The following is an 18,611-nucleotide window of genomic DNA, read 5'->3' as shown; positions in this document are numbered from 1 at the left end:
GGTGTGTACAGTTTTCGGGCCAGTGACTTTCCCACCGTATATTTTGCAGTCCCTCCTGGTCCTTGGCGCTCTGAACAAAAGACTTGGACAGATTCAACTTTTTGGCCACATTCCTGACCGAAGCATTGGGATTCCGCCTAAACGCTTCCACAACACGCTTTTGATCTTGATCACTAATAGAGCATCCATTCTGACCGCATTTCTCCTTCCGCTCGATACTCAGAGTTTCGTAGTATCATTTAATCACACGACACACCATTTACTGCACGAGTTGTTTTCCAATGTCCCGATGGAAGAATTGAGGATTTTCCAGATGCTTGCGATTTTCGAGTAACGTCAATGTTTTCCAATTTTCTGACTGACTTGACAGCGATAAAAAAAACAGTGTACACAATATACTCTAAACTACTTCTACGAAAATTTTCAAGTGAAAATACCCAATGGGTGATTTTCTACATTCTTTTTCCGTGATGCGACCCTTTACATTAAGACACATCTGAATTTTTGGAAACGGCAATGCTTTTTCTTGAGAAATGAAACTACATATGAAACATATTTTGTGAAAATTATTTGTACTTTATTCGCTGCGATATATTCTGCTTGACGGAGATGTTTCTACTAAATCGTCTTAATGTTTGTAATCTGGAACATAATGGCCTACATGTAAAAGACAAACTCCACTACATGAAATTATAAATACAAACAATATTTGTTCATTTTAAACCAAAATTTATTAGCACTGATTCGCTTGATTTTTACAGAAGAGTATTTGTCAATTCCAGAGAGAGTTGTTATGTTTCTATGGACTACTTCCTTCAAAAAGCGCTCTAAATTCACCACTTTTTGGTCTAGGTAAACTCATTCTTAAGCTTTGATTCAATTCTGCCAAACTAAGATCTGAATGAACTTTTTTTAAACTTCCGCTTTCATCACTGAAAAATACAATCAAATTGTTAAAAAATCATTCCATGTTTTTAAATTCATGTAACACAAATTGATGCAACAATACTAAAAGTGCAGTTAATAGATCATATTGGGTTGTCCGGAAAAATCGCGCCGATTTTTAGGAAAAAATCAAAGGCATCATTTTAAAGGTAGGCATTTATTCTCTTATACTCGTATATGCACCGTTTTGTTCCACATTCTTTGCCATCCTTCACGTAGCTCTATCCTTTAAGCATTTTCTCGTCGAAACACTGATCAAGGAGCTTTTTACTCGAACAGTAGAACCTCGATTATCCGCGGAAAAGTCGGGCTAGCTCACCGCGGATAACGAAAATCGCGGATAACGCCGTAAATGATTAAAAATGAGTTCCAAACATGAAAAAAAGATATTCCGGCATGAAAACTATGTTTTATCAATACATAAATAATTAAACTATCCATCTACCAGGTCGAGTAAACCAGTGGTCAGATAATGTGAAAGCCATGACCAAAACAAAAGTGTATGAGTCTATCATTCACCGACAAATTCGGGGAAGGCCTGTAGATTTACTATGGAGCTTGCTTTCGCGGATAATCGGGGTTCCACTGTATGTTGTTTTTGTGTTGTTTTTGCCATTCCAAGATTTTATGGTTCCTGCACATGTGATAATCTGAAGATACAAAATCTAGCCAGTATAGCGAGTACGATAGTATATCCCAACATTGTTATAATTGATACATTTTTCATCCCCCATTTCTAAACCCAATGCATTAAGGCGTGTTCTCATTGGGGTTAGGAAGCAGGTCGCAAATGGAGATGTAGTTCATTAACGATTTCCGAACAAATTGTGCCATGTGTCGTAACCATTTACGTAACCAAGTTTCAACAAAACTCATGAACGGTAGTTTTAAATAATTGTAGTAAATCTGCTAATAATTGTGCCGTGTACCGAGGATTAGTCCTTTGAGGAGGATTCTCGATGTTGTCATCATCAGTGACGGCACGATCCTTCCAGACAGCCCAGTACAAGAAAAGATGAGAGATTGTGGGTAGGGAATGAAAAACTTAATAAGGGAAATGGGGGCATAGTGGTCACCCTAAGGAATATGCCCATTTCCTGCGTCCACATACCGATTCAATTCCCGTTTCTCGAAGAATATTATAGTTCAACTCATTATTCTTCAAGATAGTAAACGACTTTTACTATAAACATTCAAAATAGTACACTTTTATTCATTAAAAAAAAAGGTGAAAACTAGAACATTTTTTTTGCTTGGAGGTAAAGTGATCACCTAGTGGGGGCAAAGTGGTCACTTGCACATATCAAGCTAAATGGGATAGATTTATGCGTTTTTTTCGTCCAAATTTGCTCAAATCATATTTGTTATAGTAGGTACATGATGAAATAAGCTTGGGTATTCACCTATAGTCTCAATTTAAATTTTCTCATGCATACAAAAACGTAGTAAGAAACACATAACGTTCCGCATAATGAGGCTTGGTTTAGTTGGAGTGGCATATTTATTCAGGGTCAAAGCCACAAAAGGATGCGGTATATCAGCTTTAGTAAACAGAACATTGTAAGTCGTTATTCACCTATGCTCACTTTGCGCCCAAACATCAAAGTAATTTCTATACTAATTAATAGCTGAGATTAAACAAAATATCTTTTAACCTCTCCTAGAATATGTGAACCGTCGTCCAAACTTATGATTTGTCCAATATATCAGATTGAATAAACTGACTCAAAAGTCATGACATTCTTCAAACATAAGGTGACTATCAATACGGCATCTATATTCAATAGTTATACTACCAAACAAGCAGGTGACCAATTTGCCCCCATTACCCTTAGCATAATACTCAATTCATTTTCTTCAATGACTTTTGTACTTATTTGTTGACTGTCATAACTTCCGATATCTCTTTGAATTTTCCTTCAGGCGACGCATTCTTTTTTTCATTTTCCAGTGTATCTCTTAAACTGTTCGTCAGAAGTATTTCTAATGCTAATGAAGGAATGAAGGAATGTGAGTTAGAAAGCAACAGTTAAACGTTTCGTTTCCTCTCGAAAAGAAACCGCAGTTTTAAGGATTGTGATTAGGCTCAACGATATGACATCGAAGTCCGACATGACAATGGGAAAGAAAAGATGTTCGTGATTACAGTATTTGTGGCATTCTTCGGTTATGACAACAACCAATCCCGAAATTCGTCAATTTTAATGTTGAGAAACGTTGAAATTCTATCCTATATATGTATTCTCCAGATGTTGCTTCTTCTATCAGTTATATCGATTGCTCACCAGTATTTCCGATTTTATAAAGATATGAAAAACGTCTTTCGAGCGTACGTATTCAGACGCTGCCCGATAGATGAGATGAAGTATTGGACAGCGATGAATCATAAGTTTTCTAAAGTTTGAAATTTAAAAAAAACCGCTTGCTTTTTGAAAAGCGAGATGGCCCGATGGTGCTAGTTGAGTTGCGTTAATATATTTTCAGTATTTGCACTCATAAAACCATGAACACCGCGGTAACCATTACAATATTTGCTTGTTTAAGGGACGGAGAAATCATTGGGACCTCTCTATGACCTCTCTAATTCAATCGACCAAATTTTCTTTAAATCCTACTCTTGTTAAGCCTTCTACAAATATGTTTCCACGTCCTTATCAGTTGATTTGCAGAAGTCATGGTGAAAACAATCAAGTAATCTCGTTCGACGCTTCGTTTGTGTTGCCAGCTTCATCCCGGTGCAAAGAAGATGTACGAGGGTCGTTCAAAAGATAAGTTTCAGTGCCTCAGAAATCGCGGAAAAATAAAGTTAGGATAAAAAACCAGGTGATTTTCGTAGACTACGTTTTACTTTCTATTTTCCTACATAATCGCCGTAACGTTCGAGGCATTTTTCATAGCGTGGCACAAGTTTTTATATTCCGAGCGCGAAGTGCGTAGCGTCCAGCTTTTTGAAGTACGATATAACTGCATCACGAATTTTTTCAGTGTTATCGAATCGTTGACCGCCGTTCGGTATTACTCCAGGGGGTAGGCTGTGCTCATGCACTTTATTCGATGGGCCATTCTCTGATCATCTCTCCACTTACGTTGGAGCTTTGACATTATTACTGTTACCGCCCTTGCTACACCGTTCCAAGTGCGCTCGTCGCTGCAAATTTTTTGCGCTACATTTCTCTTGATGATATCAACATCAGATGCGAGCATTTCACAGCGTTCTTCGTTGAATTGAGGGCATTCGAACACTACATGGTCAGGTGTTTCCTTATGTTGGTGCACTGTGGGCAATGGGGAGAGCTAGCATGTCCAAAACTGTGCAGGTATTCTCGAAGACAACCAGAAATTAAATAAAACTGCAGCTTTGAGAGTCCATGTTCATTCTCTGTACACTTTAACAGCCTGTGAAGGATTATTCTCTCCAGAAGTTTACCAAGTGTGTCCAGGAGACAAATTGGCCTGTATGATGACAGCTTTCCTGTTGCTTTTCCTCGCTTTGGCAGCAGAATGAGCTTCTGTCTCTTCCATATATCAGGAAAATGTCCTTCATCCAGATACTTTTGTAGAATTTCTCTGAACATATTCGTGTTCTCTTGTAGGGCGGCTTTTAAGACTACGTTAGGAATACCATAAGGGCCGGGTGTTTTATTTCCCTTCAGTTTCCTTGCTACAGCTAACAATTCTTCAATGGTCACTCTCTCGACTTCCTCTCTCTTTCTCTCTCTCTCTCTCTCTCCTTTTTTTATATAGAGGTGAGGAACGCTCTTCCAGCCTTATCTGGAAAGAGATAACCCAGACGTCGAGTGGGGATCACACCCACAAAAACCAAGCCTTCTACTCGTAGCCTCATACCCATCCCGTCGAGACGTGCACCGATTAGGAAGCGCTCTCCAACTTAACGCGCGCCCCGTCACAGTACTCTCGCAGGATTTCTCTTCCCAACGGAGCGCCGATTAGGTAGTGCCCTTCAACATGACGCGCATTCCGTTACAGCTACTCTCGTGGGGTATGCACCAGTTTGACGATGGCTTCCTCCATGATGCTCGCTCCTTCGAAATGTTCGCAGTGTTCCTCCATCCAGGCCACGATAAGGCGTTGCCAGGCAGGCATTTTTCTGTTCTCCGCGACAGTATCCGTTTACCTGTCGAGACGTGCACCGAATAGGAAGCGCCCTCCCACTTGACGCGCGCCCCGTCACAACCACCCTCGCAGGATTTCGATTCCCAACGGAGCGCCGATTAGGTAGTGCCCTCCAACATAACGCGCACTCCGTCACAGCAACTCTCGTGAGGTACAAACCGATTTGATGACGCCTTCCTAGGCGCTCGCTTCGTCGAAGTCCTCGCAGTATTCTTCTTTCCAATCCACCATGAGGCATTGCCAGCAATTTGTCAATCCTTCTCACCAGATTCCGCTTACCCGTCGATACGTGTACCGATTAGGAATTTCCCTCCAACTTGACGTGCAACCCGTCACAGCCACCCTCGTGGAATTTCTCACCTGTCGAGACGTGAACCGATTAGGTAGTGCTCTCCAACATAACGCGCACTCCATCACAGTCGCTCTCGTGGGGTACTCCGGTGCTTCAGATCTTTTATAGTCAGGCGTTATCCGCACGCTGGTCGGTCCTCCACCCCCGCTGTAGCTTAGACATGATGTGGACGATTTCACTGTTCACTGCGTTCCAGGTGCCCTCGTCACGACACATTTCCTCTATGATGTTCCCAGCATGAAGGGTAGGCAGCCCCTCGCGCCTTGCGGTGAATCTGGGACATACAAATACGACGTGTTCCGGTGTTTCCTCCACCTCTCCACACTCCGGACAAAGAGGCGAGAGACGATGCATGTCCAAACCGGTGCAGATACTGCCTGAAGCAGCCATGACCAGATAAAAACTGCGTTAGGTGGAAATTCACCTCTCCATGTTTCCTGTTTACCCAGCCCATTAGTGTCGGTATGAGCCTGTGTGTCCCTCCTCCTGTTTTGAGCCGCACTCCACTCTTGCTGCCACCTAGTCATCGACTCTGCCCTCATTAGCTTCCGGATTCCTCTGGCTCCTCTCCTCATATAGCACTCGCTGTCTTCCTGGCTATGACGCAGACCGCTTCTGTTGATATGGTTCTGTACGCACTCGCGACTCGCATCGCCATGAGCCGGTACGTACTATTTAGCCTCCTCGTGTTCCGCTGAGTTTCTAACGCCTGGACCCCCGTATCGTAATGTCGATGAGGTGACACTAGCCAAAAGGTGCCTCTTGCTGCTGCTTGGGCCAGAATTGTTGGGCATGATTCTTGTCAGTGCATTGATTGTCTACGTTGCTTTTTTACAAGCGTATTCGACGTGACTGTTGAAGTTCAGTCGATCATCGATCTGCACCCCCAGGTATTTCAAGTCTCGCTTTGAAGTTATCAAGTGCTCTCCTATGGTGATTTCTGCACGTTGCACCGCCCTGCGGTTGCTGACAATCAACATTTCCGTCTTGTGGTGGGCTATCTGCAGTTTCACACTTTGCATCCACCTTCCGATCATGTTTATCGACTCGGTCGCGAGCATTTCGACCCGTTCCAAGGATTCTCCGGTCACGAGAATAACGATGTCATCCGCGAAGCCAATGATATTCACACCTCTGGGCAGATTCAGTTTTAGTACGCCATTGTACATACTGTTTCAGAGCGATGGACCCAGGATAGAGCCCTGTGAAACTCCAGCCGTAGTTTTAATTGCGCCTGGCCCGTGTTTGTCTCGTACACCAGCACACTGTTCTCGAAGTAGCTTCTCAGTATTCTACACAGGAAGTCTGGGACTCTCATCGTGTGGAGCGCAGTCGCGATGGCCTCCCAGCTGGCACTATTGAACGCGTTCTTAACGTCGATCGTTATCACTGCGCAGTATCGATTTCCTCTGAGCTTCTGTTTGGATGCTCTGTTTGCTCTTTCGACCACTATGCGAATGGCATCTACCGTGGATCTCCCTTTCCGAAAACCGCATTGACTATCGGACAGTCCACGAACTCCCTCCGTGCATTCCGTCAGCCTATTGAGGATGATTCTCTCCAAACTTCCCCAGAGTGTCCAACAGGCATATGGGTCTATACGATGCTGGATCACCCGGCGTCTTTCCTGGTTTGGGCAGTAGTACTAGCTTTTTTACATTCCATCGATCCGGAAAGTAGCATTCGTCTAGACACTTCTGCATTGCTGTCCTAAACATATCAGGGAAAGCTAGGACTGCCGCTTTTAAAGGTATATTGGGGATTCCATCTGGGCCAGGCGCTTTCTTCGTTTTGAGGCGTTTCATAGCCGCAACTAGCTTGTCGTTCGATACCTCTCTGCGTTCGATGTTATCCTCATCCTCTCCATATAGCGTGGGTGGCCAGGTCGTTGGGTCGTGCTGCGGAAATAACCCTTCCACGATAATTTTTAATTTTGACGTAGGACTACGTCTAACCGGAAGATATAGGGGGTGAAATGGAAATCTAGGCACTGAACAAGTAGGAAAAAATGCAAGATTTGGAACGCTTATAACTCGAGCATTTCTCAATAGATCGCAAAGGTTTTTGCATCAATTGATAGGAAATATATCTACGAATCTATCATAACGAATAACATTTCATTTTTCTTGAGATAAATAATTGAATAATTGTGAAATATCAAGCATTGTCAAAATGCACTATGTGCCCATTTTTGATTGGTCCATTTTGTGCTCCTCAAATCGTACCGACCAAAACGGGCAACCAGAGCAGCAGCGAAATAGAATGAAGCACGATTGGAAAGGAAAAAGAAAAAAATGAACGAAACATTGGTCGCAGTCTCACACATGCGTAATTCTCGAGCCAGCCAGTCAGCTTAAAAATCCCCGCTCCGCTGCCGTAACGATCATTCTTTGTGTGGACACCGACTGGACAACATCGTTGCTGGACGAGCTGGACGGCGAGGGATCGAGTGCCTTTCTCAAGGCAAGAGGGCGGAGGTGGTAGCGCTGAAGTAGAGTAGAGTAGAGTTTTCAAAGGGCCTTTCTCAAGGCTAGAGACGAATGAACTGCAAAAGTTTAAAGTCTCTATAATACAATACCTTCCTTCTTTCCGTAACGATCATTCTCATTCAAACTGTACACCACATCGGTTCGCCTAGCAGGCGACATATAGTTTCGGCCGCCGATGTTATCGAGTTAGCTGGCAAAGCTGCTCGCGACGATAATAAAACCCGCATTCGGAACAGAACACATTCGGTTCGGTGGACATCAAGACAACAGGCAGTTGCAGCGAGTGGCAAGTGGCAAACGCAATCGCAAAACGGCAGCAGGTAGCAGAAGAAAAAAGTTTGTTCTTTACACAATCTGCTTTGGTGGCAAATCCAGAATAAGGCGGTATTGAGGGCGTTCGAAATGGTTTTTTTTCAAAACCACGAGTACTAAGTTTTCTAAATTGGAACCATTCCATAAAACAAGGCGCTTTTCAGGGCCATTAAACCTTCCAAAAAAGAGTTTAGGAATTACAGTTCAATGCTTTCTAAAACATTATCCAAAATAATAATAAAACACAAATTGATTTTTTCATAATTTGTTTGCCAGGATCTGATGAGTATGTGAATTTGGCTAATTGATAGTTGGGGACTTTCCTGATTATTCAATTTTCACCAATTCTTAAATTGTTTCCAGATTGAAAGTACAGTAATTTACAATTAGTTCGACATTTAGCTAATTGGACGGACATGTAATGCTACTTATTTAGTTGGACATTTTTGTGAACATAGAGATCCAAATTATGACCCCACATTGAAAGTCGACACTGTACCGCTGTCATCGCAAATGTTCAATTACAGGTTAAAATCGCCTCCAATGCAACACTGAGTGGCGCTTCGGCACGTCGCATTGAATGTAATTTACTGTACAACATGTCACAAAGCTGGATGGGAAGAAATTTGAAAGCTGTGGCGAGTGGCAACAAATCGCTAAACAGGAAGGTTTAGCCGAACAAGATGGGAATATCGAGTGATAACAAAACAATAAACTCTTTAGATTGAAGATAATTTTGTGATCCTGAAAAGGACCCTTTTTAGCCTTCATGTAAATCCAACGAGCAAACAAATCGTAATGGATGTATTTTTTTGCCATCGCTTCCTTTTAACGCTCATTCGTTCGAGTTTCGGCCGTCGGAGTGCTCGAGTTGGCTTGCAAAGCTGCTCACGACAATCAGAAAACCCGCATCAAGAACAGAGCAGCTTCCGTTCGGCGCTCATCAAGGTAACAATTAGTTTCAGTGAGTGGCAAAGTGTTTCTCCGGCACGTCGCATTAAATGTAATTTACTGAAAAACATGTCACAAGCTGGATGGGAAGAAATTTTCCAACTGTGAAAGCTGTGGCGAGTGACAAACGCAATAGCTAAACAGGAAGGTTTAACCGAACAAGATGGGAATATCGAGTGATAACAAAAACACAACACCAAAGGTTCTTTTCAGAACCATCAACATATTCATAAAGAGTAAACAGTAAACTAATCCATTTTTCAGGTAGATGGGTAGGTATTCACGTAGAAGAAGAAAATAAAACAATATATTTAAAATATATATTTAACAAAAGCTGTCCCCTTTGTATAGTCCTACGTCACTCCGGTTATGTCCCCGACATTACCCACCCGTCTTTTTTCGGGACACATTTCGGAGCGTGTCGTTGGGCCCCTGAGCTTCGCCATCACCACTCGGTAGGCATTGCCCCATGGATTGACGTCCACGTCCCGACATAACTCCTTGAAGCAATTAGATTTGCTTCGCTTAATCGCCCGTTTAAGAGTGGATCTAGCCTCTCTGAATTCCACTCTCCGCTCTTCTCTGGTGTCTATGCTTGAGCGTTGGAAGCGTCTTCTGGCGCTAAAGCAGTTGGCCCGAAGCACGCCAAGTGTCTCACTCCACCAGTAGGCTGGAGGTCGCTTATACTTAGGTTCATTTTTTCTTGGCATTGTTATATCGCATGCTTTGGCTAACGTTTCCGTCAGTTCATCCGCGTTCATGTTCAAGACGCCGCTCTCCACGCGTAGTGCTTCGATGAAAAGATCCTTGTCAAAGGTTTTTGTGTTCCACCTGCGCGAGCATGTCCTAGTTATCCGTACTGCCACGGAGTTTCGTTGGCCAATGGTATAACGGATGGCTTGATGATCACTGTGGGTGTATCCTTCGCATACCCTCCATCTCATTTTTGTCACTAACGACGGGCTGCAGAAAGTCAAGTCGATGATGGACTCTCGGCCATCTCGGCGGAAGGTACTAGTGGTACACTCGTTGCACAGGGTAACATCCAGCTTGGCCAGAGCTTCTAGTAAGCAAGTCCCTCTCGCGTTGGTGCATCTGCTTCCCCAATCTACTGCCCAAGCATTGAAATCCCCTCCTATAACGACTGGTTTTCGTTCGGCGAGCTCCTCGGTGAGGACATTCAGCATATAGTGGAACTGGTCCATCGTCCATCTGGGAGGTGCGTAGCAACTGCAGATAAAAATTCCGTTGATCTTTGTGATCACGAAACCCTCGCGAGATGACCATGACCTGGATGGCGGCCATTCCCACTTTATCCGTCACCCAATTACCGTTACCGGGGGGAATGCGATACGGCTCCGCGATAATTGCGATATCACATTTTGTTTCTGTCGTTGACTGCCACAACAGTTGCTGTGCGGTGTCGCAATGGTTGATATTTATTTGGGTTATCTCCATCACTGTTGGCTTGCCCTCGCCTGTTTGTACACAGGACAATTAAAGCCTCCCGTCGTAAGGTCATTACTGTCCTCTTTTTCGCAGAGCATACACCTTGGCTTTCCCTTGCAGTCGCTGGCAAAGTGTCCCTATATTCCGCATTTCCTGCACAGTTTGGATCTATCTGGCCCCGAGCAGCCTTTCGCCAGGTGGCCGAAGTTTAAGCACTTGAAACATCGCTCCAATTGCTTTGGAACAGGCGGAACGATTCTAAAACGACCCACAGCCCAGCAGACGTTTATGATCTCTAGCTTCAGCAACTTGTTCGCTGCGTCCGTTGGGAGACGAATCGTTGCGGTCTGCGTCCCGCGATACGCATTTCTTAATCGGATTTTCATCGGAACTTTGCCCACGACGTTTTCCTCCTCCAACTTCTGACGCAGGTCCATCTCGGTAGTGAACAGACTGAGGTTCCTGCATTCAATCGATGACTCGGAGGATAAGGCCCTTACGTTCGCTCCGTCACTGAGAGCCCTTTCGACAAGATCCTTAAATGCAGAGCTCCTGATTTCTGGGTCTCTCTTCAGCTCGAACAGCATTTCGCCATTCTGGGTGCGCCTAGACTTCACCACGCTCTCCATCAGTTTCTTGAGGCCAGGGTCCTCTCGCATTTTTTTGAAGAGGTCAGCATATGATACGTCGCCCTTGGCTTCGACGATTGGTGCATCGCCTTTGCCTCTCGCCCGCCGAGGATTAGGCTTCTTGTCTTTTGGCCCTTGTCTCTTTTCATCCTCTTTCTTCGTTTTTTTTACCGTTTTCTCTTTTCTCTTACTCTCTTTTTGCTCGTTCACTAATTTTTTCTTGTTTCTTCTCGTGATCGTGCTCCAGTCGTTTATTTTGCTATCGGTGCCGCTCTGGTCGTCGCTGTCACCCAGCTCTTCGCTGTCGCCCTGGGCGGCCCTATCGCCTTGCTCGTCGTTGTCGTGGTCGTCCTTGCGTTATTTGAGCATTTCTTCTTCTGCTGGTGAATCTTTTTTTTCTATTTTCCGAACGGTTTCGAGGAATCTTTGGCGTCACCTATCCAGCTGCAGTTCTTTGCAACGCTTCTGCGAGTGTTTTCTCTGCAGTTTTCGTCCTTTCGACGAGTCCATCGTGCTCCTTCATAGCTCGTCCCAAGAGAGACCTTATACCCGACACTTCTCTCTTTCTCTCTCTCTCTCTCTCTCTCTTTCTCTCTCTTTCTCTTTCTCTTTTGACCATATGGGGCACTTGCCCAGATCGTCGGTTCATGTCGCGGGAAGAGCCCCTCTATAATGTATTACAGCCTTTCCGGGCACTGCTCGTGGGGGTCCATGGGCCTCTCGTTTTTGCCATCACCACTCTATACGCGCCTCCCCTTGGATTCGCATCAATGTTGCGACAAAGCTCTCTCAAGCATCGTCTTTTGCTCAGCCTTGCGTTCTTCCCTAACAATGGCAGTCCTAGCCCTCTGCATACTCCGCCTAGCTCGAAGACAGCAGGCGCGTAGAAAGCTTATCTCTTCGCTCCACCAATAAACTGATTGGCGTACGTTTTCGATTTTTTCGATTCTTTGACGAATGTCTTATCTCCGTTCGATTGGGCTCGGCCCTCGATGATGTTTTGTTGCCAAGAGTGTATCGAATAGCTTGATGATCACTGTGGGTGTAGTCTTCGCACACCCTCCAGTTCATGTTCACTGCAAGCGTCGGGCTACAGAAGGTGACATCGATAATAGATTCTCGGCCGTTTCTGCGGAATGTGTTGGTGGTCCCTTCATTGGCAAGTTTCACTTCTAGTTTTGCAAGAACATCCATTAGATTGAATCCTCTCGCACTAGTAAGTCTATTCCTCCACTCTACTGCCCAGGCGTTGAAGTCTCCGTCGATGACGAAGGGCTTCTGACCAATGAGCTCTTCGGTTAACTTATCGAGCATAAGATCAAACTATCCTATCGTTCACCTCAGCGGTGCATAACAGCTGCTTACAAAGATCCCGTTAATTTTGGCAAGCTTCCTGAAGGAGCGACTGAAAGTGCTGGTGATAAACACTTCAGATATACTTTACGTTCCCCACCAAGGAAATCAGCGAGAAGGGAATGTCCAAGCCGCTGTCCTTTTCTTCGGGGCTTGTGGTAAACAAGATATGCAGTACGAAGGGCCTGCCGGAAGTTACCGCCTTCATTCAAGCATTACGATACTATGCTTGGCCTCGGTCTAACAAGAAATCACTGCAGCAAAATGTAAATGATTATTTATAATGATGCTACATCCCAATAAGGGATTGAATCTTATTCCCAACATTTTTTCGCTAATTAACCCGGTCCATAGCTGCAGTTCTCTAACTCCGGACCGGCGGTTCCCTAACAAAGACATCTAAACCAAGCTGCCTGGGGGAAATCGACATTGCAGATACTTGAAGGTAGGGGTAGCTTTTGTTCCTATCGAAATGTGTTCCCTAACAGAGACATCAAAACCAAGCTGCCTGGGGAAAATCGGCATTGCAAATACATGAAGGCAGGGGGAGCTATTGTTCCTACCGAAATGTGTTCCCTAACAGAGACATCAAAACCATGTTGCCTGGGGAAAATAGACATTGCAAATACATGAAAGTAGGGGGAGCTTTTGTTCCTACCGAACTGTATTCCCCAACAGAGACATTGAAACCAAGCTGCCCGGGGAAATCGGCATTGCAAATACATGAAAGTCGGGGGCACTTTTATATCGCAAGTAGGATAAGTGATTCGATTAATTCTAGCAAATAAAACTTAAATTTGGAACTTCAATGTTCGTGATATTTCATATCAATGACCGATCGTGTATTGTGAAAAAATTAGCACAAGTGTGAGTGTAAAATTGTGTATGTTAGCAGTTGTGAATAAAAACCAAAGTGTGTTCCCGCTTTAGAACGGGTCGTTTGGTTCAAGCTGTCTGTTTTATTGTGTTCATTTTCACCCAAGGAAAGTTCATGCGGCGAAGAAAAATTGGAAAAGTGAAGAATTATTCAAGAAAGTGATTTCCCATATGCTCTACATATAGTATTAGGTGTTAGTCCAATTAAAATTCGCATTGGGTTGAATAAACGCTCAGAAAGTAAAAATTATAAAACATAATCACCTTTTCCATTTCAAATATGTTTTCTCTATATTAAAGTAACATGTTTTACTGATGATAAAAATTGATAATTGTGTTCGGTATTGGTAATTATCTTATATTACATTGGTAGGTTTTTTCTTTATTTCATCCATACATAACACAGGAGGCATCTCGTCTAGGATCACAGAGGGCGGTTTTCATCATATCTCGTTCCACTTCGGTATCTTTTATCTGATACGCACCACCCAACGACTGTTTACCATACTTCTGTCATCATCACTCGGTAAGTACTGGTGGAGTGAACAAACACTACCCAACTACCAAACAAAATATCCCTTCAAAGGACCACCAAATCATTATCAAAGAGTTTAACGATGAAATTCTTCAAACATATCCAAAATAAACAGATAGCCTAACGGAACGTAACTTCATTATTATTCTAGTGAATAAAATTTCCAGACATTCGTTCTTTTTCAGTATATGTCAAAAAGTTGAAGCGTACACAACATAGTTTTTGTCATTTCGAATATGTTGAATTTTGTACCAACGACAGTGTTTTTGCGGGTAGTGTTACTTCATTACTTTAATATGAAGAAAAAAGCTGCGGAAAGCCATCGCATTTTGGTGGAAATTTATGGTGACCAGTCATGGTGTCATGACTGAGCGAACGTGTCAGACGTGGTTTGTACGGTTGAATAGTGGTAATTTTGACTTGGAAGACGAAGAACACTTGGAGTAGCTCAGCAAACCATATCCCATCGTTTAAAAGCAAGGGGAATGATCCGGAAGATAGGACATTGGGTGCCGTATGAATTGAAGCCACGGGACGTCGGACGCCGTTTTTTCACGTGCGAACAACAGCTCCAACGACATAAAAGAAAGGGTTTTTTGCATCGAATCGTAACTGGCATTAAAAATGGGTCCATTACGACAATCCTAAACGTCGGGCAACGTATGGATGCGTTTGAGCGGTGCACTGAAGTTTCCCTCCGGTCACAATAGGGCCAAAGACACGATAAAGTTATTTTTCAGCACGACAATGTTCGGCCGCATGTCGCCAAACCGGTCAAAACATACTTGGAAACACTGAAATGGGAGGTTCTATCCCACCCGCCGTGTTCTCCAGACATTGCTCCGTCCGATTACCACCTTTTCCCATCGATGCCACATCGCCTGGTTGACCAGCACTTCTTCTTTTGATGAAGTCAAAAATTGGATCGATTCGTGGTAAGCCGACAAACCAGCCGATTATTTTCGCAAAGGGATCCGTGAACCACCAGAAAAATGGGAAAAAGTTTTGACTAGCGATGGGCAATACTTTGAATATTAAATTTGTAACCATTTTTGCAGGATAAATCATTAATTTTTGAAAAAAAAGAAACTTACCGGCAGTGTTGCCGAATTCTAATCTGTACCAGAGGGGTTAAAAATCTTTCTCATCTGTAGTTTTTTTTTTCCAAAAATCTGTACCATCGAAAATATTCGTTGTAGAGAAAAAACTAATTTATTAGCATTGAAAATACTCATTTATTTATTATGAATACTACATTGCAAGTCATTCGTGTGTTTGATGATGCTTATACATAGTTTTTCTGAATCTAGATTGCATACTATCATTTATTAGAATTTTCGAGCTGCCGCTACGATATTTGATCAAATCTTTTTATCTCAAAATCGTATCGATGCTGAGTCGATTTCGAAGCTTATTTCTGTTTTGATTATATTCAGAAAAAAATCCAGTGGAGCATCGTGAAAACATTACAAACAATACATCGAAGCGCCGGAGTGCGAGCAAACCGTCAATTCTTTTTAGCCATCCAATTTTTGTCCACCAACCCTGCACATGCTCGTTTTCTGAAAAAGTGATTTCCTTACGGAGTAATTTTATCTTTAGAGTACGGAATTAATTCTCTACATCTTATACATTCCCATTGTAGAATCCTGGAAACGCTTCTAACGAAAAGCTAATGCTAGTCAAATTGGATAAGTTTATGAGATTTAACATTGGTGCGGCCTTGAGCGTCGAATTATCAACATCGAATCTTTTTTTCATTTGCTTAACCAGCTCCACGAAAAAACTGCAACACTGGAACTGGAACAAACGGTTCAATCTGTTGATCTGGAGCAAAACATAAGTCGCACCGTTCACCGTGACGATCGTTGTAAGGAATTCCGTCCTTGTAAAACTGATCAATCATTGCATTTTATATGTTTTTATGATCAGCAGCACTAAGCGATACTACGGCGTAAAATTCGTCATGTACCTCAATGTTACTTTGTTCAAATGTAAGAAATTTCACAAGTGGAAAAACCGTACCAATCTGTACTTTTTGATGAAAATCTGTACTCTGTACCGTACAGAATCTGTACCAAAAATAACGAAAAAATCTGCGCCATTCCAGATAAATATGTACGTATGGCAACATTGCTTACATTGTTCCTACTAATATAAAATTATCTTCAGACAAAATTTTCGCACACGATTTTTGACGTAGGACTACGTCTTTCATTTCTGTAACGGTGTGTAGTTTAGAAAACGAGGGTGTTACACTTGGAGTGCAAGGTTTCGAACGTTAATACTTTTTTGCCGGCTGAACAGAGTGGTATGATAATAACTTCATTCGAAAGACAAAATGTTCAAGAGTTATATGCTTGTTAAATATTGACCCGGAAACTTGTTTCATTAGCTTGAAAAATTTGAAAACATGCTATTGAAATCACACTCATCTTTATATAAGCCGGTGCCCGCTCGGAAATCCATTTAGTAGTGATTGCAAAGTGACAGAGAAAAGGTTTCGCTTTCGCCTTAACACTATGCTCTTTCCTCCCAATCCCATTTCTTTTCTGCCACCGGACTGAAAGATGGCTTTGACGAAAATCGAAGTACCGATGATAATTCGATATAGATTTATAAATGGTATCATTGGCTATGGATTATATAGCAGAAAATACGAAATGTATCATATGGAGTAGAGAATATCTCACCATATCAAGCAGTTATAATATAATTATAACTTATAATGTACACGAATGCCGCCATCTATCGATGATTGGAGTTGTATTGCGCTAGGTATTTCCGAGGAGGAATCGATTCCTTTTTCGAGCATTAATAATTCTTTCCCGGCTCAATGAAGTGGTATCGTAACGGTGGCTTTGACGAAAAACGATAATTCGATATAAATTTTGAAACGGTGCCATTGGCTATGGATTCGATAGCAGATATTACGAAATGTATCATATCCATATAATACATTTCGTTTCATATCATACGTTTCGTAGAGAATATTTCACCATATCAAGCAGTTATAATATAAATATAACTTTTAATGCATATTGCCGCAATCGTTCGATAATTCAAATTGTTTAGGAGGGGAAAGAAGGGGGTTACGATTAACAGTTCGACTGAAAAGTTCATAAGGTCGACATCTAGATGACGCCTCTTGCAAAAATCTATTTGACTATCACAAAGCACCATCTTTCCATGGATACGTGTCAAAATTTGACAGCAATCGATCGATTGGTTCGTGAGTTACAGCATTGAAAAGCAAGCAACTTTTGTTATTGTGAAAAAATGGAAAAATCCGAATTGCGTGTATTGATTGTAAAATTGCATGAATTGGGCTTCAAATTGCTTCCGCATCTGTTCGCAGACCTGAAGAGAACGCTCGCTGGCAAAGAAATTTAAGACCGATGATGGAGTGATTACCGAAACTGAGGGCTATTTTGAGGAAAAACCGAAAGAGGACTATAAAATGGTATTGAAAAGTTGCAAGATCGCTATAATCGCTGTATCACCCTCGGAGGCAATTATGTTGAATAATAAAATTGAATAATAAAGTTGAATGATAAAAATGAAAATTGATCTTTAGCGATAATTACAAAAATCGTGAAGAAATACTAGTACTATAGTTAAGACTGGTGAGCCTTTCGACAGAGTTGATTCTTCCAACATATTACACAAGCATTTTTTAGAGATACAAACTTTTTTTTTCAAATTGTCTCTCGGAATACAATCGAGGTGCAGTGTTGCCACAATCTAATCTGTACCAGAAGGGTTAAAAATCTTACTCATCTGTACTTTGTCTTCTAAAAATCTGTACCATCGAAAATATTCGTTGTAGAGAACAAATTAATTTTATAGCATAAAAAATACTCATTTATTTACTACAAATAGCGCATTTACATTTCATTCGTCATTCGTGTGTTTGATGATGCTTATACATAGTTTGTCTGAATCTAGATTGCATACTATCATTTATTAAAAGTTTTGAGCTGTTGCACCAAGCGATACTGCGGTGTAAAAGTAATCATGTACCTTAATGTAAATTTGATCAAATGTAAAAAAAATTCGCCTGCGGAAAAAATCTGCACTAATCAGTACTTTTTGACGAAAATCTGTACTCTCTACCGTACAGAATCTGTACCAAAAATAACGAAAAAATCTGTACCTCTTCAGATAAATCTGTGGCAACACTGTCGAGGTGTGTCATTCGGTATCGGATTATTAGAATGACTGAAGTATGATCAGAAGGGGATTTTCTTCGATGGGAAAATGTTAAGAATAGAAGAAGTAAAAAAGGATAATCTCTAATAAAAGAAAAAACCAAATATTTGATTCAATAATAATCTCTTGGTCAGTTAAAATAAAAGTTTTTTATCAACAAATCAACATAAAAATTCAATCCCTCATCAAGGACATTAACACGAGCAAGAATTCGGGGAAAAAAATAAAGATATATGTTTCGTTGTTTGTCATGTCTTCACACATGTCTCATAAATAAAATTCGCAGCCATTGGATAAAAAATGTTCTCTAGTCAAACTAAAATACAAACAAAAGATTCTCTAGTAATTTCGAAACAATAAATTGTACACATTTC

General features: G+C 41.9%; 1 protein-coding gene across 7 annotated transcripts in view; it reads right to left on the bottom strand.

The window, feature by feature from the left end:
• Positions 1–708: 708 nt before the first annotated feature.
• LOC129779470 (uncharacterized) overlaps positions 709–18,611 on the bottom strand; it is a 167,036-nt gene continuing 149,133 nt past the window's right edge. For 6 of the 7 annotated variants that reach the window (XM_055786949.1, XM_055786955.1, XM_055786953.1 and 3 more), the window contains one exon: positions 709–932. In XM_055786949.1, the coding sequence (XP_055642924.1) occupies positions 800–932 (133 nt within the window). In that variant the 3' untranslated portion in view covers positions 709–799. Of the gene's footprint in view, positions 933–4,563; positions 18,554–18,611 lie in introns of those variants that run through there. The other variant, XM_055786954.1, reaches the window with a different exon arrangement.

Source organism: Toxorhynchites rutilus, chromosome 3 (assembly GCF_029784135.1).
Source record: "Toxorhynchites rutilus septentrionalis strain SRP chromosome 3, ASM2978413v1, whole genome shotgun sequence".
NCBI lineage: Eukaryota > Metazoa > Arthropoda > Insecta > Diptera > Culicidae > Toxorhynchites > Toxorhynchites rutilus.
The sequence above is the reverse complement of the archived record's forward strand: the minus strand, read 5'-3'. Positions and strand labels throughout refer to the sequence as shown.